This window comes from Populus trichocarpa, chromosome 1 (assembly GCF_000002775.5).
Source record: "Populus trichocarpa isolate Nisqually-1 chromosome 1, P.trichocarpa_v4.1, whole genome shotgun sequence".
Lineage (NCBI taxonomy): Eukaryota > Viridiplantae > Streptophyta > Magnoliopsida > Malpighiales > Salicaceae > Populus > Populus trichocarpa.
This window is the reverse complement of record NC_037285.2, coordinates 9,215,523-9,236,645: the sequence shown is the minus strand read 5'-3', so window position 1 is coordinate 9,236,645 and position 21,123 is coordinate 9,215,523. Positions and strand designations below refer to the sequence as shown.

Sequence of the window (21,123 nt, the reverse complement as noted above, 5' to 3'; positions counted from 1 at the left end):
CCCATTTTAACCCCTAAACCTCCTACAATTGATAAAAAAAACCAAAATTAAATTGATAATTTTTTTTCTTAGGCCCTGATCTACTTTTTTTCAACATGATAAAAAATCCAAGCCATCTTTATAGAACTCCTCTCTCAAAGACAAACCAGTTAATAATAAGATTGGTTTTTTTCATGACCAAAATATGTTTGACCGACCTCTTTCTATTTTCATTATTTTTTGATGACTCTCTCTCTTTCTCATATCTCAACATTTAATAATTGAAATGTGAAAAAAAAATAAGGACTTCGAAAGTTAAATCCATCAACTTCAACGATCAAGAGTTGCATAAACTAAGAATTCAAGGATTAAAATATTGTTTTACACACCTTTTCAACAATGAGCTTTGTATTTGTATTTGTTTTTGTTCTTTTATTTATTTTTTTAATTACAATTGAGATTATATTTTGCAAAATTGATCTTTAATACAATACAAACATAGACCTTGACTCTTTGCATATGAGAAAGTATGTAAAGTGAAAAAAACTTTGACATATAAAACTATGCTAAATAATCAGAAAGAATTTAATTGGAAAAAAATATTAATGGATAAAATTGAAAAAAAAAAAACATTATGGAATGAAAAATGTACATGGGAGTGAGCAAATCAGCACAATGAATTGTTGTTATGTTTTTACTGTTATTGTAATATCGTATCATATAAAAATATTGATTTACTTGTCATGGGAGCTAATCAGATTCTAACCATTAGTCTACATCAAGCTTTAGGTAACAACAATATCAATTTTGTATTTTGTGCGTGTATGGTAACAATGATGCATAGTCTTTTTAATAGTACTTTTCAATGGTAAAACTCATTAAAATTATGTTTTTCAAGTTTTATTTATTTATTTTAGATATTAACAAATCAATTTTTTTGAAAAACACTTAAACAAGTATTAATTTGATATTTTTTTAGATGAAAAATATTTTAAAAAACATATTAAACTGCAAAAATAATCACACCCTTCTTTTTCTAGAAAGCATCCAATATCTTAAACAAAATTCTCAACCATAAAAAATTAAAAAGAAAACAAATAGTAATAAAAAAATACGGATAAAATCTGGTATAAAAATAATTAAAGAAAATAATGAGTGACTTAATCGGAAAAAAAAAGAGCAATTAAAAGAATGAGGACCAAAATTGGATAAAAAAATGTAATATAATTTCAGGGACAAAATTGAAAGAAAAAACAAATTAAGAAAATGATAAATTTTTTTAAAATAATAAGGACTAAAATTGGATAAAAAAACAAATGAAATAAAATTTTGAGGGACTGATTGGAAGGAAATAAATAAGGAAAGGATAAAAAAAAGAGCAATTAAAAGAATAAGACTCAATTTGAAAAAAAAAATGAAATAAAATGTTGAGAAAGAAAATTGAAAGAAAAAAAAACCAGGAAAAGGATAAAAAAACAACAATCAAGAAAATGAATACCATATTTGATATGAAAACAAAACAAAGTTAAATAAAAAGGGATGAAATTAAAAAAAAATTCAAAATAAAAAGACCAATACAAAGAAAAATGATTATAATTGAAAGACAATAAATAGAAGGATAACTTAAATTTTTGGCTGATCTAGCATGAATTTCAAGGAACAGAGAGAAAAAATAAAAGGAGGAGGAAAAAAAGTTAACCTTTGCCAAACTGTTATGATTTGAACCGCACATGTCGCCCTTTAAGTTCTGTTTTTATTGGATGTTTCGGACGGTATAGTGGTTGAAAAATTTTGATAAATTTTTTTATATATATATTTCTTATCCAATCCAAGACATGGATAAGAGTCTCTGAACTTGATGAATCAATAGGTAAATAGTAGATTAATGAGTACCCAAAAACAAAGCAGACAAAACTGAATTGAATATTTTCAATCAGCACACGATGAAATAAACAATATCAATTTGGTTACAAACACATGAAACGTTAACCAATTAAACATGAGATAACTATTATTGAATATCAAGACATAATGATCATTACTTGTATCAAAATACAATGCATCAAAACCCCACACTTTGAATATGGACACTTCTTTTTTATTCATTACAAATTGCACACTTTTCTACTTAGCTTCACCTAGAAAGGTACATTTTCAATAGATTTTACATGTCTACCATCCTTGTAAGAAGCGTTTTAGATATTAATCCAGATAATAATAATAAAAAATAACACGAATTACTATGTTATCAAGTAAATTTATGAATCATTGATTAATTGAGTTTAATTATTTTTATTACTAGTTTCATTTCTTAGAAAAAAAATCTTTTAGTGTCACGTCATTCTAATCTTGAGTGAAATAAATACAGTTACTTCAAATCTTTTTTAATAAAATAATCATGTTGTAAATCAATAAAATCAAAGTTACTGGATGTAGTTACTAATTTATAATTAGATATGTATAGAATGAAAAATTCTTTCTCAATAATTTTATGTTTTACATGTCTCTCTCCAACTTGTTAGAACATACCCTACATTTACTAATATATATTTTTTAATTTTTATTTATAAAAATACTAATTTACCTCTAATCCAAATAAAATATAACAAAAAATACACAAGAAAAATGCTAATATATATATATATATATATATATATATATATATATATATATATATTTTATTAATGTGGGTGTCTGGGCTAGCTTGCGTGCACTTCGACTAATCTCACGGACCCTGAAGTTAACGACCATGTAAGCCTCTAGTGGCCATCATATTAGTAACTACAGGGCTCGAAACTGATACTAAAATATCTTTTGATTCATCCTTTAATTTTTATTTTATTTTATGGACAATGAAGCACTTATACGATTTAAAAACAAATTACACAAAAGTTCTCTTATTTTTTTTTTGTCTTTTAAGAGCATTTATGTAATTTAATTGTAAAAAAAATAAAAATATAAACTACTAAATTATCCCAATCAATTTACAAATGACCTCTAATTCCATGAAAAATGTTATTTTACCCTCACAAGCAAGGTAAATGTTATTTTACCCTCACAAGCAAGGTAAAAGCTTTGTATAGAGAAGGGTAAAATAATAATAATAATAATAATTACACTACACATCTACGATGGTATATCCAAATAAAATATAACAAAAAATATAGGAAAAAAATACTAAAAAATCTTTTGATTCATCCTTTAATTTTCTTTATTCTATGGACAATGAAGTACTTATTCTATTTAAAAACAAATTACAAAAAAATTCTCTTAGCCTTTTTTTTTTTCTTTTAAGAGCATTTATGTAATTTAATTGTAAAAAAAAATATATATAAACTACTAAATTATCCCAATCAATTTACAAATGACCTCTGATTCCATGAAAAATGTTATTTTACCCTCACAAGCAAGGTAAAAGCTTTGTACAGAGAAGGGTAAAAAAAAAATTAATAATAATTACACTATACGTCTACGGTGGTATATCTTACAATTTACAATAAAAAACCGAGCTCCTTCATGTTTTTGTCATAATAACATCCAAACGGAACCAATGAATTCTGACCGTCCAAAAATAGGTGCGCCACATGCTTACATGCATTCCTCACCATCAAATTACTTGACGTAACGCATTTGATTTCATTAACTGGTGGAAAAGAAGGATGCAAAATGTTGGGTCCAATTTTCTACAAATAGACCAGAAAAGAATAAGAGAAGTGTACGAAGATTAGCGTTCACAATCGATTGATTTCGGATTTCCAACAATTTACATTAGAGAGACAAATGGAATCCTTGATAAATCTTCTGCTATGTGTTCTCTTCACATTTGTCTTGGTCAAGATACTTCATTTCATTGCGAGGGGAAGCAAAACTGAAAGTTCAGGAAAGCTTCCTCCAGGTCCAGCAGCTTTACCGATTATAGGCAGCCTCTTGGATCTTGGTGACAAACCTCACAAGTCTCTGGCAAGGCTTGCCAAGACTCATGGTCCCTTGATGAGTTTGAAGTTAGGCCAAATCACCACAATAGTTATATCTTCCCCAACCCTGGCAAAAGAAGTCCTCCAAAAGCATGATGTCTCCTTTTCTAACCGAACCATTCCTGATGCACTTCGAGCTCACAAACATCATGAACTTGGTCTGCCTTGGGTGCCGATAGCCATGCGGTGGAGAAACCTTAGAAAGGTTTGCAACTCCTACATTTTCACTAATCAAAAACTCGACGCTAACCAAGACCTGAGGCGCAAGAAGATTCAAGAGCTGGTTGCTCTTGTTCAAGAACATTGCCTTGCTGGTGAGGCAATGGATATAGGCCAGGCAGCTTTTACAACCGCACTAAATGCCTTGTCAAATAGTATTTTTTCCTTGAATTTGTCTGATTCAAATTCTGAAACTGCAAGTCAGTTAAAGGAGGTTGTTGGGGGTATCATGGAAGAGGCAGGAAAACCAAACTTAGCAGACTACTTCCCTGTACTTAGAAGGATTGACCTGCAGGGCATAAAGCGTCGCATGACAATTCATTTTGGGAAGATACTCAACATCTTTGATGGCATAGTCAATGAACGGTTACAATTAAGAAAAATGCAGGGTTATGTCCCGGTCAATGACATGCTAGATACTCTTCTCACAATCAGCGAAGACAATAACGAGGACATCATGGAAACTAGTCAGATTAAACATTTGTTCTTGGTTACTTCTTTTTCTCCTCCTTTTGCCAATTGTTTCATTTACGTTTTTCCTTTGAAGTTTTTGAATTTTCTGTATATTTTAAGAGAATTCTCCTTGTTAACTTCTTTGTTTGTTACAGGATTTATTTGCTGCTGGTACAGATACAACTTCTAGCACACTGGAATGGGCTATGGCAGAACTACTCCACAATCCCAGGACATTATCTATAGCCCGAACAGAGCTTGAGCAGACTATTGGAAAAGGCAGCTTGATTGAGGAATCAGACATTGTCCGGTTGCCTTATCTGCAAGCAGTTATCAAAGAAACCTTCAGATTGCATCCAGCAGTTCCTCTCTTACTCCCTCGGAAAGCTGGAGAGAATGTAGAAATAAGTGGTTACACTATCCCAAAAGGTGCACAATTGTTTGTTAATGCGTGGGCCATAGGTAGAGATCCAAGCTTATGGGAGGATCCAGAGTCATTCGTGCCGGAGAGATTCTTGGGGTCAGATATTGATGCCCGTGGCCGGAATTTTGAGCTTATTCCATTTGGTGCTGGACGAAGAATTTGCCCTGGATTGCCTTTGGCAATGAGGATGTTACACATGATGTTGGGTTCACTTATTCACTCTTTTGATTGGAAGCTAGAAAATGGAGTGACACCAGAGAGCATGGACATGGAAGATAAGTTCGGCATCACCTTAGGGAAGGCTCGATCCCTGCGAGCCGTACCAATACAATTGTAAGGTAAATTGCTTGTTTTGTTTGAGATTAGTAGAAGAGCAAGGGACATAACACAATTACTTGAGAGGATATGTTGCGTCTTGGAGCCAAAAACTGATCACTATCTGTCTTTAGCCATCCGTGCATTTATGGTCTAAATTCATTTCATTTTTCTGTCCCATCTTCTGGCCTCTGTTCAATTACTATAATCTGACAAAAGCAGAAAACTTTAATAATTTAATATTCATGTGCTACACTTGTTTGGGATGATGATTGTTTTTTATCTTAAAAATATTTTTAAATAAATTTAAATATTTTTATTTTTTTATTTATTTTAAATTAATATTTTTTATATTTTCAGATTATTTTAAAGCATTGATATTAAAAATAATTTTTAAATAATAATAATAACAAAATATTATCTTAATCTATTTCTGAATAAAAAATCCTTTAAAAAAAAATAACAAACATACTTTTAATCAAATCTGGATGATGACCTGAATGATGGGAAGATTATATATTTATAGCCCTTTTCAACCTTTTGAGATCTGCTTGAGCTTTATTGTGATTTGTCTCAGGAGTGGCCGAAGGATATGCGTAGATCTGTTTGTGGTCAGAAACTGTAGGCGATAGTAATAATTATGGAATTTTTTTTTTCAATCTCCAGCAATATATATAAATAGACATTTTTCTGAGAACACTTTCAACACAGCAACAGAGCTTTTAGATTTTCTCAGGAAACCTTCAAACTTCAATCAAGATCTCGATAGATTGGAACACTTGTGTAAAAGAGTGAAAGCATTTACTGATGTTGATATGAAATCTTTCTTTATTCTTTTCAAGAGAAGTGTTAAAAACCATTATAGAAAATGCACTCAATGATCTTTATGAGGAAATTCGGATCTACATTTTTTTAAAATTCAGATCTTTATGCACTCAATGATCTTTCTCTAGAGACTTAAATATTCATAGACGAGAAGTGAATTAGTAGATTGTTATATCAAAGATATCTTTTTATTTTGAACCTTTCCTAGTAAAGTATCAGCAAATTTAACCGGTTAATTAGCAAATATACTATGAATTAAGATGATAATATGACATTTACAATACCCAACCAAACGTATTAATCAATAATTTCTTAGTAAATCTGATCATGTATTTATTTTTGTCAAAAATTAACCGAAAATTAACTTTTTATCTGCATGGAGATATACAATGACTTAACTTTATTTATGTTTTTTTTATATAAACACATTTGTCAACCTTGTTGATTTAAAATAGTTCATACTTTCTTGATGTTTGAATTTTTTAACAACAAATCTTGCCTTGTATTTTTCAATGATTTTATCAACTTCCATCTTCCACTTAAAAATCCTTTCATATTCTAATAACATACTTCTAAGAGAAAGATTTACTAGCTCTTATGTATGATTTTGCATGATAAACTCGATCTCATTATTTAATGTCTCCTTCCAATAGAAAGTTTCAAAGCAGAACATTTTCTCGGAATAGCTTCAAGACTCATTTTCTAACAAGTTAGAAAATCAAGACCGAATGTTTTTATCATCTTCTCCCTCTTTCTCGGCTGGATTTCATTGTCTACTACAGATCTTTCATTTATAATTTGATGATGACAACTTAAGCTTGCTTCATTTGTCCTTTAAGTGAATGAATTTCTCAAGCTTCATTAAAAAAAAAACATCTTTTCTAAAAATGTTGCATTCCTTGCTTCTTTTATTGTTTTAGGATGAACATTCTCACTACTTGACTTGTATACAAGAAATCCATATGCACTATTATTATAAGCATATCCAATAAATACATGATCCATAATTTTAGGTCTTATCTTGATCTTTTTAGGATAAAGTATTGTCACCTTCACAAGGCACTTTATACTTTGATGCATTTACAGGAAGATCTTTTTCCTTTCCATAACTTAGACGGTTTTTTTTTTCTAAATTTTTATAAGGTACTTTATTAAGTGTATAATTGGTAGTTAAAATTTTACATGATGAACTCAATCTTGCTATTTATTGTCTCCTTCTAATAGGAAGCTTCAAGGCAGGACATTACCTTGTAGTAGTTTCAAGGCTCATTTTCTAACAAATAAGTTAGAAAACCAAGACTGAATGTTCTTATTATTTGCACTCTCTTACTCCTTCTTAGCTCAATTTCATCATCTTCTACAAATCTTTCATATATAATTTGATGATGACCACTTAAATTTGCTTCCTTTATCCTTTAAATGAATGAACTTTTTGTGCTTCCTTAAAACACAACATCTCTTCAAAGTGATGCAGCTGGACTTGTAGAAACTAAAGGTTATGAGCATTCAAGTGAGGATCTGACGCAACTAGATGAGGATCTAACCTAGACAAACTATATGGATAAGCTAATATATTCTTTAATGGATCAATAGGTTAAGTTTAGGTTCAAGAAAAGGTCTGGTCATGCCAAACTAAGTTAACATCTTAAAAAATAACTCTAACAGGAGATTCAACTAGAATAATCTTCATTGCTTATTGAATCATTGTATTTGGGCTAATTTTATAACCTTTCCTATATTTTTTTTTATTTAATTTTTTATTTTAGATTCTTTTTTAATTTTCCTTATGTTTTCAATATTTGAATACTTTCTACTAGAGGTGGGGTCTTTCTAGCCTATTTAAAAGTCTTGTAAACCTCTAAAGAGGAAAACCACATTATTTTTATTTTTTCAGAGAATACAACTATGAATTTAGATTTTACATCTACAACCTTTTTTGCTCATCAAATCTTCTGTGTTTTATGTGTTGTTGTTTTTCTCATAACTTTCGTCTACATAACAAAGAATGCATCATTCTTTTCTATCATTATTGTATTGGGATGAATATACTCAATACTTGACTTGTGTACAAGAAACCAATATACACTACTATTGTAAGCATATCCAATAGATACATGATCCATAATTTTAGGTCTTATATTGACTTTTAAAAAAATATATATGCCATTTTTTCAAGGCAGTCCCATACTTTAAGGTATTTAAAGGAAGATTATTCTTTTTTCCATAATTTATATGGTATCTTTTCTAACATCTTATGAGCTACTTTGTTAAGAATATAATTTGTAGTAGAAAATTGCCTCCTCCTCAAGTTTTAAGGTTCACATAACTTTCAAACATGACATTCATTATTTATTTTAGAATTTTATTTTTATATTAGTAATGTCATTTTATTATGGTAAATAAAGAGAAGTTGTTTAGTGGATAATATATTTTGAGATCAAAATTCATCAAAATATGCCTCATATTCTCAACTTATATCACTTTTTATTGTTTTTATCTTTTTATTAAGTTGATTTTTAACTTCATACTTGTGATGTTTAAAAATTTCAAGATTCTCATCTTTGCTTCTTAACAAATAGGTATAATAATACCTTATATAATCATCTATAAAAGTAGTATAATATTTTTACTCAATTACAGTTTGCATAATTCTTAAATTGTCAATATCATATTGAATTAAATATATATAACTTTACTATTTCTTTTAATTATTTTTAAAAAAGGTCTTTCTAAATTTTTATTCTACATAAACTTCACACATATCATTTGATACGATCCAAGCAAGGTCAGATTCAGATTTTGTCGTAAAAGTTTTTACTATCTAATTTTACACTTTTGAGCATAACTGGAAATTCAACCGTTGGATCGAGCTGAAACTTGACCTGAAGATCCCAAAGGTATTGTTCTATGTTGGGATAAATTTTCAGATGAATTGAAGTTCGGGAAGGACTTACAATATAGGTCAGAATAGGCTCTATAAATTTTGTTATTTACTTCTCTTTGACTTGTGAACTTCCTATTTGACAATGATTCTTTTCCTACAAGGATGTGAGAGCTTGTTTGGAAATTTTCTAGTTCCATAAGGATCTTTAATGAGCTGTAATATAATCTCTAAGTGTGATAAAGATTCATTAATGTTTCAGAATCCTTTTTTTATAAGAATTCTTTATTTATCCTAGCTACATAAGGAAAGAAGGGCTGATGGTATTTAATGACAGATTAATTAATTTTATTATTTTCTTTCATGTTTGGGTTTAATTAATACTTTGTTTTTCAGCTAGGATTTAAGGCTTGTTTGGATCAGGCCATGGGCTTTTCAGCTTAGGGTTTTTGGGTCAGTTCAACCTACTAGAGTAGATCCATTAGAGTTATTTTTAAGAACTATTTAAACACGTGTAACCAGAATTTCAGCAGCTATTGATGAACATTACTTCTGAATTTTTCAGTTTTAACGTGTGAGAGTGATTTTTATATTCTTCAGTTCTTAAATGAACTAAATCTGACTTATCGAAGATTAACTAACTTCGTGGCGTCATTCTACTTCATTCCAATAGTGTTGGTTTCTTGGGGTATGTTTTCATTGTGTCACATTCCTATCAGATCTTTTTGAGCTTTCCAGGATCAGATCTCAATCTTGATTATGGGTATGAAAAAATCTAGAGAAAAAAAAACTTGTAAGAAACTCTTCCTTTAATCTTTTTTTTAGTGGATTTTAAAAGTTAAAATGTTAAAGAATTAATGGGTTGAAAGCTAAAAGGTTAAATAATTAACATAGCTATTCTAAATTTGAGTTTTTGAGCTAAACAAATTGTCTAGATTTGTAGAAAATATTTCTAGAAGAAACTATTAACATTCATGGGTTGAACTAGATAAAAAAAAATGGATGGAAGAATTGAGCTGAAAAAAGTTGTTTGAATTTGCAAAAAATATTTCTAGAAGAAAGTGTTAACATCATAAGTTGGACTGGACAAAACAATGACTAGAAGAAATAATTCTTCATGGACCACCCTCAAGCCCAAATTTTAGTTAGAGAAAAAACTTTATGGCTCAAAATATTATTTTATAGTAAATCTAGGCTCGAAGCCCGAGTCAATGCACGCATATGTATGGGTTTAAGACCAAAGTCCACTTTTCTTAAAATATCTTCTCTCCAAAAGCTTTAAGTGGATCTTAGTTTCAATTTTAACTTTTCACATTTTCTACGTGGGATGTGGGGTTTTAAGTTTCATTAAAACATGCCACCAAGAACTTATTTAGATCAATTTTTAATTTATTTATAATTTATTTAAATCACGTTAATATTTCATGATAAAGAGTTTATGTTGAAAATTAAATTTCAATAAAATTTTAACTTAAAAAATAAGTGGACCCCACTTTTAATTTGGTTTCAAATGTACCAATTACCCATGTTTTAACAAATTTACCAACATTTTATGTTGTGACATTGGAAGAAGGTATCAGATTCATTGAGATTGGGAGTTATTGTGTGTCCACAAGAAAGGAACTGGAACTTTCATTTTAGAATAATGCAGGTCTAAATATTTCTTTTCCATTATGGCCCTTCTGTGCCCTTTTGTCTTTCGAATGATCATTGCAATTGTTGGATATCGTGGCATTTGTATCTTTTAACGAATTCAAATTCTACGTTTGTGAGTCTTGTAAGCTGTCAAAGCATATGCTTTTGAAATTTTATTCGGCCTTTAAGTTGCTTAACGATCATATATTATCTTGACAAGGATGCCATTCATTTACTCTGTTTTTGGCCCAGTACCATTCAAACGACTTACTTGCTTTTCCTTTGGTGGGGACGATGCGTTGATAAACAAATTATCACACAGCTGCAAGGAAAAGAGACTGGCGCTCGCGAACATGGCGAGCTAATCAAGGGTCGCGTAGTTCCATACAGGGAACACTGGCGAACGACAGCGGATGCCAAGGTTTTATGCCCCGTTTGGGAGAAAGCGTTGCACCGAAGTTTCCAAACCAAAAGTTCCCTATATGGAAACCGCAGCCAATTCCTAAAGGGGCACTTAAGGGCCGTTGTTCTCTATGAGATGGCTGGAGGAAGCAGAATGTTGCCTCTGAAGACCCAATCAGCTGATTCGTATTCAAGGCCTGTTTCAAACTGACCTTTTTTGTTTTGCAGCTCTGCGTTAACTGATGGAAACGCGGTCTCATGAATACATCATTTAGATCACGGGAATCTGTCTCGAAATTCCTGCCTTGGATTGGCTTTTGTGGGTACTCGAAATTCGTTCCATGTTTAAAGTCATTGATGATTTTTTAGATAGAATTCACAAACATTGGCATTGCCAACGGGCTTGGCAAAATCAGTTTTCATGGTCGCGTCCATTTACTAAACACAAACAAGGAACCTTCCCAGAATTTAAAACCTGAATAAACCTTGTACAATGGCAGCGCATATAAAGAGGTGCTCAAGCTACATCAAAAGATTTCAGCTTCTTGCGGTCAGGGTAGTTTCTGAACCGCAACATGAAGCCCATGGTATGGTCATTAATACCAATCCAATATTACAGCCACTACTGACTACTACATTAGACGAGTCCATCACCAATGACAACTAGGGGAGCGAACAAATTGCAAAGTTCTAAACCCAAGCCCTAATATAGAGCTGGGAGTCGCTGTCCTGGGTCAATGTAAATCATCTTATTCCATAACCAAAACGGTTACACAACAAAGGTCTGTGCTCATGTACAGTGAACAGAGTAAAACAAACACAGAGATACTTGTGCGGGGTATACTTGAATACTTGAATATCAAACCTTACCGGCAACAAAATCGTTATTACTGGATTCCCATATGGTCGTCCCATCACATGTACAAATCTTTTTGTAATTCTCACCAACTCCTGCACTTCTAGCAATTACTGCTGCTGTTAGACCTTTATCTGATTTATCTTCAGTTCCATATACTACTAGTGATCTCCCAATCAGATCTGCAATTCTTAGCTTCTGTATGGTGCCCGAGAAGAAGGCATCTCCTTTCTCATCGACATATAATGTTCCCAGGTCGCCAAGAGGCTATCAAAAAGAAACTCAGTTAGAAAATGCTATTACTACATCACTTCAAATATAATCAAGCAAAAGCACTCAATATAATAAGAGAAAATCAAAATAAGCTAAATGAAGTTCAAACCACAAATCCCTGGCTTCAAAACAAGCTAAATTAAGTTCACATCCCTGGTCTTAGTACCACTGTATTGATTTGCCACTTGAATATTTGTGGCATGAGAGATAATTGCATGAAGATATTCAGAGAAGGCATTTGCTGATGCAAACCTCTAGTTCAGTTCCTTGATTTGTTGGATTAAACACTTTCCCAGTGCTTGCTGCTCCTTCTGTTAGATCACCAAACTCATTGATAGACCAGCCGTGTTTACCAAGTGACAATCCAGTAAAGTTGGCTTCGATCCTAGCTAGATCCATATTCACCTGAGCAAAGCGAACAACACCAAAAATTTCTGGACCTTTGAATTCAGCAACAGCAGCAGACACTAAAAAGTCTGAAATGCAGAGCATGAGGTAAGTTACTTGAGAAACTGAAATTACATTTTGATAAGACACCATGCTGCAACGGGCTGGGGGGGGGGGGGGTGTTGCCACAAAAAAATGAATGAGGATTACATTGATGAACTAAACAAAACAGCTATGGTTGCCAAGAGTGTCTTAATAAGATAATGGCTCACAATCAAAGATCTGGTTTGTCTTATTCTTTTAATTACTATTTGGTTTATTTAAAATAATTTATAAAATAATAATTTTTTTATAATTTCATCTTGATTCAACTTTTCATTAGTCGAATTTGATCTCCAATCTTTTAATAAACATTTTTTATATAAAAAAAATTAATAAATAAGTTTTCATAGCATAGCCAAACTAGAAAGTGTTTTCTAACTTATTTTTATGACACTACCAAACATAGAAAATAATCAACTTTACATGAAAACCATTTGTCGAAAGAAAACTACTTCCAGCAAATAAACGAGGCTACTATATGCCATGGAAAACGACCCTCATGCTCAAGACACCTTGTTTGGAAATCAGGCTCGAAAAAAATATAAAGTGCACTATACTCTCCATGCAGTTTAGGCACTTCAGAAAAGCACACCGCTTGAGATGGTATGTGAATATTAAAGTTGCATATAAAAAAAAAAACGGAAGGGGGTATCAAAGTTGCATATAAAAGAACTGACAATTCAGTTAACCAACCTTCAGGGATCCCTTGGCCAATTAATCTAGCATTTCGACCTGTCTGCTCTAAAGCTTCAGTCATAGTATTCACTGGAGACGACCCGAGGATTCTCACCACTTGATTCGCCAAATCAACCTCCACATTCTTCACTCCTAATTGTTTTTCCCACAATGGAAAACAAAACACAACACTATAAGAAGAACAAGAAAAACTCCATTTCATACTAGTCAATGATTGTGTATTTAAAAATTGGAGTCACGACATACCATTAACACTTTGTAACTTATTCTTTACTGAATTAACACAGCCATCACACTTCATATCCACCATAAATTCTGTCTGTTTATCAAAACAAGCTCACAAATTTCAATCAACAGAGGTCAACAAAAAAATAAATCAATGAACAATCAAATAAACACCCAAATGAAAAAACTATCAAATAAAAAGTCAAAGACGAAACGGGAAAAAATGAAAAGTTTTTAACTTACAAATAACTCAGGCAGGGTTACATTATCCTGGAAAAAAAAAGATTAAAGATTCAAACTTTAAACCTCAATATGAAAGATTTTGATACAAAAGAAATGGGTAGATGATAAATTTGAACCTGTGAGATGGACATGTGATTCGATGCAGGTGTTTCCATGTTAAGGGCAGAAGGAGGCTGAGTCAAATTCTTTACAAGGCCAGAGGCAGTTGAGGAGAGAAGAGAAGATGATGGGGAGAGAAAAGAAAGGTTTCGGGGTTTGGGATATGGAGAAGAAGTAGATATAGATGAGAGAGCAGAGGCATCAGGTAAAGCAGAGGCAGGTATGGCAACCTTTGTTGTGTTTGTTACTGACCTGAGAAAAGCCATTTTATTTGTGGGTTTTTGATTCTCTGATATTGGTGGTGACTGTTGTCTCTCTGTATCTAGATTTTTCCTTTAAACTCTCTCTCTCTCTCAAACAAATTCAGTAGAATAAATTTTGACATGTTGCAACCCAAATGAGAAAAAAACGAAAAGAAAAAAGAAAGACTGAACTACTGAACCAATATTTCTTTTGTAGAATCTTTTTTTTTTTGGTTTTTCCGTTAATTTAAATTCGATTTTTTAAACTAATTTTTTGTGATATATACTAATAAAAATTGAATACATCTTCACAATTAATTTTGGAATTATTTGAAGGTGGAAGTTTTATTTTTTATTTTCTAAACAATAAAAACTCAATAAATTATGAAAAAATAAGCTGGAATTATCTCATTTTTCGTCTTTATAGAGGCCGTGTGAATTTATATAGATAATTTTAGTGTAATATTTAAAATTTTTGCATGTATGGTGCTTAAAATTAACTTATTTTAAGCTTAGTTTGATGTTACATGTTTGATCATTAAATATATTAAAAACTATACTAAAACTAAGTAGATAAATTTATATGATTTTTTTAGGATTCCTAAAAAAATTCAAGATTATTTTAAATTATTTTTCTATTTTGCTTTGCAATTTTATAATTCTTTAATGTTTAAGAAATTTTATTAATGTATGTGACATTTTTAGTTCAAAATATCAAAAAATTATTTTTTTAAGGAGTTTTTGGTCAATAATATATAGCGGTTAAATAAAAAAATATTTATCCAAAATAGAATAATTTAAGAATAAAATTAACCAAATTATAATATATATAAACACACGCCTTAATAGTTTAGAAGCAAAAACAAAATGCCATAAAACCCATTATTCGGGCAAGAACTAATTAATGTTACACTTCTTTACTCGGGCATAGTTTATGAAGGTGATTGATTTTTTGAAGTAGTCATAAATGCAGTCATGCAAAATGCTCTCGTACTATAATAAAACAAAGGAGAGAATTAACCAGAGAAAAATGAAAAAAATTACCATGAACTATAATCTTTTATTGATGTTGTGTATTCTATTTATTTTTTTAAAAAAAATTAGGGCTTAACGTACAATAACTAAATTATACGAGATATCATCAACCCAACAAGATCATAATATAAAATGAAATATAACTCAATAGATGGGTCATCCAAAGTGAGGTATTCTCTACTAACAGGGCTTTTTATCAGATTAAAATTGATTAACCAGTAAGTTGCTTACATTGGCTTATCTGAACGTGTGCTGGAATTAACGTGTAAAGTATATATTTTTGGTGAGAATGCAATTTTTTTCATTATATTTCTTTTATTTATTGAATTTTTAAATTAGATTGCGTGATTTCTAGTTTGATGTACATATCTATGCTAAGAGAAAAGCCGAGCCAAATGACATTGAGGTATGAAAAAATTTTAGATCTTCCAACTTTATTAAGAGTAATTGGAAGATATATCTAGAGTTCTTGATGTCAGAGAGATTTATGAGGTGGTCATGTAAGGGTGTTCATAGTCTGGTTCGGTCCAATTTTAATCCAAAAATTCAACCGAACCGGAAAATAGTATTCCTTATTTATATAACCCAGACCGAACCGAGAACCGGTTTAAATTGAACTGGTTTTGTTCGGTTCGGGTTGGTTTTTTAGCATAAAAACCTAGAAAAACCAGAAACCAATGAAGATTTGTGAAGGCCTTCGTGAGTGCTGGAATGAGATTAATTAAAAAAAAAATTGATGTCAAATATCAATCACTGAGCTATTAATCACAAAAACCACTCAAAAATTCAAGAAAAACAACCAACAGGCATAAAGGAACCTTCAAGGTATAACAACAGTCAGACAAGCAACCATCAACTTGAATTTAGTATTGGTTTTCGCTCTTTGGACTTAATTGTCTGGCACAAACCATTGTTCACTCGCTTCCTAGATCCTCCTTTTTGTTTTATTCTTATCATACAGCTTGGACTTTCCGCATGAGCCAGGGGGCTGGGAAGGGGGAAAGGGGAAGGGGAAGGGGAAGGGGAAGGGGGTGGGGCGGCTGGGAAAGTGGAAAGGGGAAGGGCAGGCTGGAAAAGGGAGAAAGTGATTTAGGGTTAGGGATGGTTCCTTTTATATCTTTTTTTAAGTTAATTAGATTTCATTAAACCGGTTCGGTTTGGTCCGGTTCAATCGGTTTAAGCTTTTTTAAACCGGAACCGAACCGGACCGGGTGATTTTTTTATTTTTTAATCGGTGTATTTGGTTTTTTCTATCGGTTCGGTTTTTTCAGTTGATCTTTTCTTGGTTTTTTCGGTTTAATCGGTTGGGCGGTTTTTTTGAACACCCTTAGATCACGGAGTGAGTCCTCGAATTGAAACAATGAGACTCATGGTTCCATTAGCAAGCATATTAGCGGAGCCGAGGTGTTTGTTGTAAGTAAATTTTAAAACTTTTTGAATATTTTTTTGAACAAATGTTTTTTTTTATCAATATCTTTTACTTGTTTTTTTTTTTTAATGTGGGAAACATATAACGCCCGCCAGCATGCATGTTAAACACGAAGAAGACCCTTCAACACGTTTGGAATATAATCCGGAGTTATGGTTGAAAGCAGGAGCAACCGTTGAACCCAATAAAAATTAGGTTTACGGTATCTCTATGACTACGACCTGAAATATGAGAACGAGTTATGGTGTCTCAACCATAGGCACTCATAAACCTGCACAAGTCAACCATTAGCAGTCGTTCATGAGTTGGTTCAAGAACAAATTGCTACTGTGATGGCCGATCTGAGGGTTGAACTTGAGATGCAATACAAAGAAAGAAGTAGGAAGCAATATGAGTACATGATGGCATACTGTCAACTCATTATCCCCCTCTTACCCCAGGAGATTTTTTCTCTTTTTCCACCTCCGCCTGTAGCTTCAACTTCTTTCTAATATATAAAGATATTTGTAATTGATTTTACATTTAAATTAATGATATAAAATTTATTCTTCAATTTAATTTAGTTGTTTAATGTCAAATTGTGATCTAAATAAGAATGTATTAAAAAAATTACTGAAATATCGAAGAAATCACCAATAGACATAAAAATTATGTCAGTAATTTAAATCCATTTTCCTCAGATAAGTATAGAGAGTTATGAACTATTTTAATATAGATCAAATGATTTATTGACAAAATTTTAATGTCAGTGATTTTCTCAATGAAACCGTCGATAATACATGATCCATTATTAATGAGTATTTCATCATTGAATCATTGTTAATATTTATTGATAGATTGACTGCAAGAAAAATGGTTGCCAAATATTTTTTTAGCATGAATATTTTGTTGGTCTTTCTTTCGTTAAGTAACTTAGTTGATTGAATTACCGATGAACTTGATATCCTCGATGGGAAACTCGTCGATAACATGTTTTTGTTGGGAAATTTATTACTGATATATAAACCGATGAAAGTATAACTTAATCTCCTAGGAAATATTTTATTGGTGAAATATATCAATTAACCATGGTTTTAAAACAAGATTTTCAACATAAATATCTACTATAATAACTGCGTGTCCTTGACATTACCCTGAAAGAAAAAATAGATCTATCTCTGACAGAATGCTAGATCTCATTTTCTAACATCGACACTCTTAGACTACCAAATTGCTTTCTCAATGGTGTCAGTTAATTTTATTTGGCTGATTCACAGGAAAAGGAAAAAAAAAAAGAAAAGAAATTCATTTTATAGGACAATATGCGATCATCGATTAAGGCATCCTACGAATTAAGAAGTTCCCTTACCCATTGGCCCTCCAATTAGGAGATGAAAGCATATGCGTGACACTGATAAAGGCTGTATCGCCACAATAGTTGATGAGATGAATGAAGCTTCTTAAAACATTCTTTCTTCTCTTAATTATAGCCAAAATCAAATGTCAGATTGTCGTTGTATTATCGGAGCTGCAGGATTTGCGTCATAGTAGACTGTATTTTTGGCAAAATTGACAACTTTTACCGCTAGAACATATGTTTCAGTATTTTTCCTTTTAAGGTTAATTACGAGGCTTGGATTTAATTTCAAGGCCATGTGTTAAAGCCATTTATTGGATTTAAGTAGCAAAGGTGTTTGCCAACAAATAAGCTATAGATACTCCTGTGCAAATGACTTTTAGGCACACCAGAGCTTTTTGCTCAAAGATTTCTGGTTCAGGTTCCTGTCCATCGTATTCTCAAGCTCTTGCATGTTCGAGAAGAACAACAGACAGCTGTTCGATTTGATTGAGGAATATGATAGGGCCAGACAGCATATTTATATCCTGAAGCTTGTAATTCAGTGATCTTATCTATATCTATATTTATACCACCTAGTAAATAATTTAAAGCCACAACCAATGGACCCATTGGAATTCCTCATCCATTCAACAGTGATCGCAGTGTTAATTGGAGGCAAATATTCACCGTATTACTTCATACATTTAAATAAATATTTTTATTTATTATTTGATACTATTTACAAGATAAATAATATTTTATTTAACATGGAACCATTGAAGTTTTTCTTTTAGAACACTTGGATCAATCAAAACAATTTTAATGAATAACATAATTGGAATACAAATCCTTTTTGGGTCTTACATAAATTTTAACTTATTATTGAAAAAAAATAAAAATGCACAGTCATTCACTATACACCAAGATAAAAATAAATGTGGATTAAAATGATAAAATAATCATTTTGTCATTCTCATATAAAATAAAATAACTTACCGGTAGAGGTAACACGACCTTTTCAACATGATTCATTGGTTATTATCAAATTGATTAGGATAAATTGATCTTTTTAAATTTTTATGTACAATGAAATGATTTAATTATCTTTAAAAATAAAAAAAGATTAAACTGACATTCAGGGGTTTTTTATTTTTTTATTTTATTTTTTATCATAGTAAAATGACTTAATTACCTTTAAAATAATAATAATAATAATAAATAAGCTGGCATTCAAGGTAGGTGTGTGTGTGTGTGTGTGTATTCAGGTTAACTTAGGAGCGATTTGGTAATTTAATTAACATAAATATCAGTAAAAAAATATGGTTGATGAGTGCATACATCAGCGTGTGGGTCTCGGGGAGCGCATTTTGGCAACCATATGCCAACTTCCAGGACGACGTTTGAATCATCTTGGATCCCTCCATCCTTAGGTGTAGCGTGTAGTCAATGGACCTTTGGTTTGGCGTCAACGATATTTTCTTCTTCTTCTTTCCTTTTATTTTCTCTCTCTTCCTTGATTTCCACGCCTAACTTTCAAGTTTTCAAAATAGCTCTTCATTTTTTTTCTTTATAAATACTTAATTGATTTCATGTAAAAACTCTCTACTCTCTTACACTCTTATAATTCTCATCATTTGATGCTTTAAATTTCTCTATCCCGTAAAGCTTTCATTCATCTTTTGATTCTTTAGAAAAGTTTTGAATCCTAGAGTGCATAAATTATATTTTTCACATCCTTAAGTTAGGTTACATCTCTATAAAAACTTGAGCTTATCTATTGTAATCTTATCATCTTGTAAAAAGTGAATATTGTCTTGTGAGAGATATACTAAATTGTGAAAGTGTACGTGGCACTTAAACCACTTGAGTTTATTACTTATTTGAGTGTGATCCATAAAAAGGTTTTCAATCTTGATCATTAAATAAGATTATTTGTAAGGTTTTCTAATCTTTAACTCGTAAAAAAAATTAGGTGATAGGATTGATCTTAAGCCTATAAGAGGATCGAGTTTAATCTTGATTCCGGAAAAAGATTGTGTAAGGTTTGATCTTAAGCCTATAAAATAATTGAGTTTGATCTTGTGCCTGCAAAAGTATTGGGTTTGATCCTAAAACCAAAAAGGAATTGAGGAAGGTTTTGAATCTTTGATATATGAAAAAGATTGTATAAAGGTTAGGTTTTACCCACTAAAAGACCATGAGTGATAATAAATACTTGAATGAAGGTTCAAGGAATGGAGAAGAAGATTGCCCAAACCACTATAAACTTAGTGTGTCTCTTTCTCTCTATTTCAATTTACTTGTGTATTGGTTAATAATTATATATTGTTGTTGTTGCCAAATTTGAAGAGAAAGATTTTTTTTTAATATTGTTTATGGATTTCTACATTCTTGAAGTAATTAAAGATTGTTTTTTTTTAAGTGTTAGAATTTTAGATAAAGCCCTAATTCACTTCCTCTAAGGCAATTTTAAAATTTCATAAGAAAAAAAAAACATATTTCAATTCACTGTGGTGGTAAACTTAACAACATTATGGGCTACTATAATGCTGATGAGCCTGGCTCATTTTTTTTCCTTGAAAAATTATTCATTGTGGCTATTATTTTTGTTTCTCATTTTCATCATTCCATGTAATATTCACACGATTTTAAGTCTAATAATTTCATTAGGTTTGTGTGATACATCATACCATTAAATTCATGCTTAATTTTGCAAAATAGTATTTTATTTTATTAATTATAAAAATGGAAACATGGACCAAATTTAACACATAAACAAAAAAAGCCCTTTCTCCTTTTACTGTTCATGGGATACTGCAAAAATACTATAGTTTGATCTATGAATTTTTTACATTTTCATTTTGGTTCCTATTTTTTAGGATTTTCTATTTTAGTCCTAAATTTAATTTATTTTATGTTTTAGTCTCTAAAATTTGAGAGAAGAGAGAGGGTTACTGAAAATAGAAGATGAGAGAAAAAGTGGTCGATCGACAATATTTTGACCACCGAAATGGACAATCTTTGTGTCAATGGGTTCGTTTTAAAAAGGGGTTTGAATGAAGGTAGTGTTTTTCTTTGAATATGTTATAAATACTAAATTGAGCCTCATAA

General features: G+C 31.2%; 2 protein-coding genes across 2 annotated transcripts; one reads left to right on the top strand and one right to left on the bottom strand.

The window, feature by feature from the left end:
• The first annotated feature begins 3,642 nt into the window (after positions 1–3,642).
• On the top strand, positions 3,643–5,544 carry LOC7478091 (geraniol 8-hydroxylase). Its single transcript, XM_002299543.4, has 2 exons — positions 3,643–4,662; positions 4,781–5,544. Exons 1-2 carry the CDS (start codon positions 3,760–3,762, stop codon positions 5,384–5,386), a joined length of 1,509 nt encoding a protein of 502 aa, XP_002299579.2. The 5' UTR covers positions 3,643–3,759; the 3' UTR covers positions 5,387–5,544.
• Positions 5,545–11,630: 6,086 nt separating this feature from the next.
• Positions 11,631–14,373, bottom strand: LOC18094427 (copper chaperone for superoxide dismutase, chloroplastic/cytosolic). Its single transcript, XM_006368673.3, has 6 exons — positions 14,006–14,373; positions 13,890–13,916; positions 13,668–13,740; positions 13,419–13,553; positions 12,489–12,712; positions 11,631–12,230 (listed from the first exon to the last, which is right to left on the bottom strand). The coding sequence occupies exons 1-6, from the start codon at positions 14,252–14,254 to the stop codon at positions 11,967–11,969; spliced, it is 972 nt and encodes a 323-aa protein (XP_006368735.1). The 5' UTR covers positions 14,255–14,373; the 3' UTR covers positions 11,631–11,966.
• Positions 14,374–21,123: the final 6,750 nt, after the last annotated feature.

Bases quoted from the DNA above. Each gene is read 5' to 3' on its own strand.
- LOC7478091 (XM_002299543.4), top strand. From the start codon at position 3,760: ATGGAATCCTTGATAAATCTTCTGCTATGTGTTCTCTTCACATTTGTC. The intron at 4,663-4,780 runs GTTACTTCTTTT...TGTTTGTTACAG, and splicing joins AGATTAAACATTTGTTCTTG to GATTTATTTGCTGCTGGTAC.
- LOC18094427 (XM_006368673.3), bottom strand. From the start codon at position 14,254: ATGGCTTTTCTCAGGTCAGTAACAAACACAACAAAGGTTGCCATACCT. The intron at 13,554-13,667 runs GTATGTCGTGAC...AAAAACAATTAG, and splicing joins TAAGTTACAAAGTGTTAATG to GAGTGAAGAATGTGGAGGTT. The intron at 12,231-12,488 runs GTTTGCATCAGC...TCTTTTTGATAG, and splicing joins ATCAAGGAACTGAACTAGAG to CCTCTTGGCGACCTGGGAAC.